The sequence below is a fragment of the Myotis davidii genome, unplaced genomic scaffold, assembly GCF_000327345.1.
Source record: "Myotis davidii unplaced genomic scaffold, ASM32734v1 scaffold189, whole genome shotgun sequence".
NCBI lineage: Eukaryota > Metazoa > Chordata > Mammalia > Chiroptera > Vespertilionidae > Myotis > Myotis davidii.
In genome coordinates this window covers 7447969-7454687 of record NW_006383017.1, presented here as the reverse complement: position 1 = coordinate 7454687, position 6719 = coordinate 7447969, and the positions used below count along the sequence as shown (strand labels likewise).

Below are 6719 nucleotides of genomic sequence, written 5' to 3'. Positions count from 1 at the left end.
TCTGCCCACCTGCCTCTCCGAGGGGATTTGGAGGACAGACGGGGGAGACAGGCCTGCTGCTGCCCCGAGCCTGCCCCTGACCGGAGGCGGGCGAGTGGGAAGTACCATCTGGGAGCAGCAGTGCGGGCCCTGGGGAGAGTGTACAGCGAACGTTTCTGATGTGTTTTGAGAAGCGGTTGTCATACCTTCTGTGCTCAGTTCTGAGTAAGAAGCTGTGCGTGCTGAGGACTCTGTCTCTTCTTGCGTCCTGTATTCTGACAGCTCGTCACAAATGCCAGTCAGTCCTTTTCCCTGAAAACGCTCCCTCCTCCCCGCCTCCTGGCCCCCCCACCCCCCCACCCCCCCATAGCACAGTGGGGGGCTGCCACATGGGGCGCCCGAAGCCTGCTCCTCCTCCACAGCAGCCTTGCATCAGGGCTGTCCTCTGCCAGCCGAGCCCTGCCCCCACCCCAGATGTCTGCGGGGAGAATGTGGGCCTTGTTTCCATCTACCAGCAGGGTGATTAGCCCTGCGTACTTGAGGACTTGAGAATTTGCCTTATTGCTATTGTCACCATTAGAAATAACAGCCTGCCCTCACTGTCAGAGAGGCCAGTGTGACTCATATTTAATGGCTGACAGAAGCACAGCTTTCCTGGACCTAGTTTACTAGTTTGCAGGAGACTTCACCACAGTCAGAGCATTTGCTAGGACCTGGAGCTGAGTAATGCGAGGTGGGTGGTGCTTCGGGGCGAGGGGTTTAGTGCCCAGGGTGCTGTTACTGCTCTGCTGGGGGCGGGGGCAGGAAGGGGGAGGCCACCAGTTAGCATGGCCACCGGCATCTGTGTGCGCGGTTTATTTGGTCTCAAATGTAAGCTGCAGGTTGAGAGTTGGTGGACATTCCGATGAGACTTCACATCCATGCAGACTGCCTCCGGGAGAAAGGAGAGGCAGCGGGGTCTTGGCCTCCATGCCCCTATCACCTCCGGAGGCAGCAAACAGCTGGCTTTGTCTGAAGGCTACACTCAGTTGCTGGGCTGGCGGGGGGGGGGAGGCGCAGGGGTCCTTAAGCAGAGGCCCGAGAGGAGAGTGTGTTCCTGGTGGGGCATCGGGAAGCCCCGATGGACATGGTTCACAGTGGCCAGGTAGCAGGCAGAGACAGCGCCTCCTCCGGGGCTGGCGGCTGCATCTGTCCATTCAGAGGGAGCATCTGTTCTGAAGGAGCAATGAGGAACCTCCCCCTTTCCCCTGCATCAGCCAGGCCGACTTTCTACCCTCCCTCCCCGCCTACCAGCCCAGGCGTCGACCGGCAGCTCGGTCGGCAGACCTCCAGGGGTCTGTTCCCAGCAGTCCCTCTGTAACGGGCCTGGGGGAGGGGGGGTACTCGGCAGGACCCTGTGTTCGGCAGCCAGCTCCCTGTGCGACAGGCTCTCATCAGAGCGCCTGGCGCCAAGGAGGGAACCCTGAGACCTTAGTTCTTTTCATCCCCTTGTCCCGCATCTTCAAGGTGCTGCTCTCCCCCGCCAACCCCCCCGCCGGTCTAGAAACAAGCTTTCCTGTGCATTGCACAGCCTTCCTGTGTCAGATCGTGATTCCTAAGAAGACTCAGCCGTCGCTGAGTTTGAGAGGAATTGGCTGGAAGCAGGAGCCCCACAGCGGTGGGCGGCCCAGGGCCCAGGCAGGAGAGACAGGAGGCTGACCTGGGAGAACACCTCCCGGGGACGTGGTGAGCCTGGTCCATTGGTGTCATTGACAACCTGGATTCTTGCTCAGGAGGCCAGGGCACTGCCCCTCAGGTCCCGAGGGCCTTCCTAGGCAGGTCCAGCTCCCTGGGGCAGGTGCAGACTAGGGAGCCATCTCCATGACCCTCCCTGCCTCCTCCTGCCTCCCTGGGGACCTCCGTCCAGAATGCAGTTTTCAGAAGTGGGTGGTGTTTGGTTCTGAGTTTTCATTTCCATCTCTGACCACTTCCTCGCTCCTCCGAGGCCACGGCTACCCTTCAGCCCCACCCTTGGGTGGTCTGTGGAGAGAGGCAGCCAGGACCAGGTGATTCCCACTTAATGTCCGAGGGGCCTTTCTGGTAATCCCAGCCAGGAATGTCGCCGCCGCCAAATTCCGATGAAGATACGCCTTTCACTTCACCGAGGGGAAGGCCTGTGCGCTGCTGCCCGTGAGCTCAGTGCAGGCCAGGTCTCCACCTGCCGCTCCGGACACACTGTCAGGCAGCACTGCCCTAACCGTGTTCTTTCTCCCGCCCCTCCCTGTCGCCCCTTCCCTCCCCCACCGCCCCTTGTGGGTGTTTGGAAACTGCAGATCTCTGTCTGGAAACAAGATCAAGTCGGTGGCTAACAAAGCATTCTCGGGGCTGGACAGCCTGGAGCACCTGTGAGTACCTGGGCAGACCTTCCCTTCCACCAAGTGCGGCTCGGGAGCCGCTGGCCACCTAGCCACAGCTGTAAGCCGAGACGCAGGCGATCGGAAACGCCAGCTGCTTCATTGTCGTTATAAGTCAGCTTCAACTCTGGCCTCTATTTGCCTGTGCCAGGAGCTTTGCACTGCACATGGCCCGGGGTGAGCTCCCAATTAATGCAGGCGGTGATGGATAAGTCCCCTCCACCTCCTGCCCTGGCCCGGCCCCTCCACACTCCCAGGGCCTGGCCCAGCCCAGCCTGGCATCTCTGCTGCAGTGGCTTCAGAGAGCTTCGCGGGAGGTTTTCTCCTCGTGGTTCCGGGGAGGGTGACTCCAGTGCTGGATTCTTAGTGTGTCCTGTCCGTGATCCAGGCTGACCTGTTGGAAAGGTCTGCCTGTTGGCTTGGTGGGCAGGCCTCTCCTGGCTCACGCTCCCCTGAAGGCTGGCTTGCTCCAGAGTTACTCCCCGTGCTCCTGCCCGTGTCTGTGAAAAGACAGCAGGGACACGGGCCTGGCTCCCCGCACAACCAGGCCGTCCTGAACACCCCCGGTCCTGGCTCAGATGCGGGCTGCCTAGAAGGTGCGGTGCTCTGTGACTCAGTAAAGAGTGTTCTTTTGCAGGAACCTTGGCGAGAATGCGATCAGGTCTGTCCAGTTTGATGCCTTCGCGAAGATGAGGAACCTCAAAGAGCTGTGAGTACCTGGGCGCCTGGGCCCCCTTAGCACCCGCAGTGTCAGCGAGACAGGCCTTATTTGGATTGTGCCTCATCTTATGAATAGTTGTTACCCCTTGTCGTTGTATGTAACTTACATTTTCTTTTAAAAAGATTCCCTGGGGGTTACTCTGGACCAGGGTAAGCACACCACTTCCAGCTGTTCCCAGCTCTGGGTGCCGTAGGTCTGTCTGGGCAGCGCAGACTTGCTGTAGCGGGCGGTGGCCGTGAATAGTGCGTAAGAGATGGGCGGGGCCGGGTGCCAGGCATCTGGGTTAGAAGAGACAGTCCGCTGCGCTTGACCAGCACTGCTCTAAGTCACGGGACACGACCTCTAGACCGTGCAGTCACCCCTTTAATTAGGGCAGGGACACGTTTTCATCTTCTGGGTTTGCTTAAAATGAAGGGTCTGTGTCAAGCGGCTGCTTTAAAGGACGGGGACCGTGAGCAGGGCAGAGGTGACGGTGGGACGTCCGGGCCCAAGGCCCTGGAGTTCCCGGTTGGTGCTGCGCTGTGGGCTGTCATCGTGGGAGAGCGGGAAGCAGGCCCTGACACCCTCGTGGTGAGAGGGACCGTGCTGTGAGGTTCCTGTCCGTCCAGTAGTGCTTTTCAGAAGGGCCCTGCGTTAGAGCGGGCGGGCATGGAGGCTGGGCACACGGACGGATGTGTGACGTGGCACAGAGAGCCGGGCCTTGATTGTAAAATCTAAGCGGTGAGTACGTTAGTGTTTACGTTCCATTTCTTCCGGCCTTTCTGTTCTTGAAACTTTTCAACTGTAATGTTAAAAATATCTAAGTAAGTGGGAAGAGGATATTTGAGAGAAAGGAAAGGACAGGAGATAAGAGGTCCCTTTGGCCTTCTAAAAATTGCGGATTCCTGAGACAGCGTTCTAGTTGGAAGCAGCTGCACACTCCCAGGTGCGGGACACGGACCTCCCACCCCCGCATCTGCGGGCCGGAGGCACAGCTTGGCCCTCCGCCTGCGTTTCCCATCAGTCACCGCGTGTACCAGCTGTGCCTGGCCCCGGGGGGCCCAGCCTTCTGCTGGAGAAACGGTGAATTCCACTTGGTCATTTTCCTCCCCATCAGATCAAGGCAGGTTGTACTGTGCGCTTAGTCATCCTCCGGCTAAATTTGCACAGTGATGATTAGAAACACACTCTGAGTTGGAGTCATGAAATGCACGAGGGAGCCGCGGAAAGAGGGTTGGGACGGCTGGCGGCGGCCACGGAGGACGTTGGCGAGGCTGCGTTAGAGTTGGGGCAGTGGGCGTTCAGTCTGCAGGGCCTCGGGTTGCTGGCAGGGTCCTTGTGCAGTCTCAGCCCAGCTTTTCTTTGCAGTAACTCGAGACTGGCTCCTCTGCCACAGACAGGACACAGGGGAGCTCATCCGTCCCCCACAGGCCAGGGCCCAGCGCCCTCCCTGTGCTGTTGGTCCTCACGAAGCCTTCTCTCCGCCGAGTGCCGGTAGCTTCTGCGGCCTGGGCTCCCGAGGGGGCTTCATGGTGGAGGATGGGATGCAGGGACTCGGGCCAGCAAGGACGCTGAGTGTGGTGTGAGGCCTGACCCCTTCCACACACGTTTCTCACCCAGGACAGTGTCCCAGTTCGTTCCTGTGGCTCACAGGAAATCTGTCCCTGTCCCCCGCTGGGTGCCGAGCGCCGCACACGGAAGGCCCCGTGTCTGGCTGGACACATGTCCGAGCACCAGGCTGTCCTGCTGCTAGAGAGGAAGGGGCGGCACCCAGATCCCTTCCTGGGGGCACCCGTGAGCTTCTGACAGGGAGCGCTCCCCTTGTCACCAGGCCGTTGATTCTGCAGCAGAACAGCCCCCGAGGTCTAAGCACAGAGCTACCTGCCCCCCAAGTTCAGATAAAAGTTAATGGTGATTTGAAGGTCTGACTTGGGCCAGCATCCCACTTATGGCTTTGAGGCAGTTGTTCTGTCTTTAAGAAGATACTTCCCAGAGTAAGCTTAGTCAGTGAAGATGCCCAGCTAACCGGGGGCCGGCAGGAGCGGGCGGGAAGCGAAGGTGTGATGTGGCTGACCGGCTGCAGCGTCGCTCCCTGGCTGTGACCTCAGCAGCCACAGTGAAACCAGAGCTGTGCTGCCAGCTTCGCGTGGCGTCTGAGGAAGATGGTGGGTGAGACCGAGGCGGAGGGCGGGGTGTTGGCCCCTGTGACATTGGGAGTTCCCAGGCATGCGTGTCCTGGGGACGGGGTGTGACCAGGAGCCCCGGTGTCTCCCGGGCCTGGGAACAGAGCAGTGAGACCCTGGGTTGGCTTGTCTTCGAGTGTGCAGGACGGGATGTCCAGAGATGGCGATTCCGATTTCTGTTCAAAAGCGGATCCTCAATTGCTAAGAAATGAAAATGAAAGTATTCTCTGTTTTGGTTGGAGCCTCACAAAACCAAAGTGGCGCGTTCCCATGCCCCGGCAGCGCGGTGAGCTCAGCTCTGTGGGAGCGGAGCCGCGGGCCTCCCTGGTGCTGGTGCAGCGACGCGGGCGGACGAGTGTGGGCCAGGCCCGCCTCCAAGGAAACACACAGCCCTGCCAGACAAGGGGCCGTCGTGGAGAGGTGGCGCCTCCGCAGAGCCAGTGCAGCATGGAGATCGCAGTCCCAGGCCCCCTGCGGCTCCCTTGTTCACCAGGAGCCCTGCTCTCAGGCCCGGAGCGTGAGCGTCCCGGTCACGGCAGAGCGTGGCTGTCGGAGGACGTGTCTGAAAGCGGCTGGTGCTGTGCACGGGGTCCTCGGGCCCGCGTCCCAGCGTTACCCAGAGCGTGTTAGATGCAGGGTGGTGGGTCCACCCGGCCTACGTAGCCAGAAGCTGAGTTTTACCAGCATCTCCAGGTGGATGGCCTGTGGCTGCAGAGGGACCGGGAGGGAACCATGCCCATCCACCTGCTGCACGAGCGGCAGAAGCTGACCAGGCGACGGGTCGCTCTTGCGCTGAGCATTTCTGTTTCTCTTGCAGCCGCATCACCAGCGAGAGCTTCCTGTGTGACTGCGAGCTCCGGTGGTTGCCCCGGTGGCTGCTGGACCGGACGCTGCAGGCCTCCGTGACCGCCACCTGCGCCCACCCAAAAGTGCTGCAGGGCCGGAGCATCTTCTCGGTGCCCCCGGAGAGTTTCGTGTGTGGTAAGCCCGTCTGTGGTCGTCTCCCGTGCCGGGCGCGGAGCCAGGAGCTCGTCACGGGGTGGTTCCTGTGACCAGAGCGGTTTCCATCAGCTGCTGGGTGCTGCTTGCCTCCCACGAAAACCACACGTGGTGTTTACGGCCAGGCCGCCTCCTTCTGCGGTTCTTGGAGTCCACGCTTTAGGCAGAAGGGAGTGGGGTGGTTCAGTTACAAATCAGAGTAATCAGTTACAGGAAGATAGTTTGTTATTTCAGGAGGGCTCTGGGGCCTGGTGTGCCTGTGGACTTGCTCAGTGTCGGAGCCTGGGTTTTAATGTGTTTCTTTCCAACCCCAAGAATGAAAGGTTAAATGCAGGAAGAACGAGTCCCAGGAGAACACGCGCTGTAGTAAAAATAATTCCTTCATGTTGACTTGCCCTCTTGCTGTTTCTCAAACCACTGAATCTGCACTTGTAGCTTGAAATTACTTTTCCTTCTGATTGTTGG

General features: G+C 59.8%; 1 protein-coding gene across 1 annotated transcript in view; it reads left to right on the top strand.

Moving 5' to 3' along the window:
* LRIG1 (leucine-rich repeats and immunoglobulin-like domains 1) overlaps positions 1-6719 on the top strand; it is a 25329-nt gene that overhangs the window by 6391 nt on the left and 12219 nt on the right. The window contains 3 exon segments of the mRNA XM_006779663.2: positions 2103-2363; positions 3010-3081; positions 6073-6236. Of these exon segments, the coding sequence (XP_006779726.2) occupies positions 2103-2363; positions 3010-3081; positions 6073-6236 (497 nt within the window).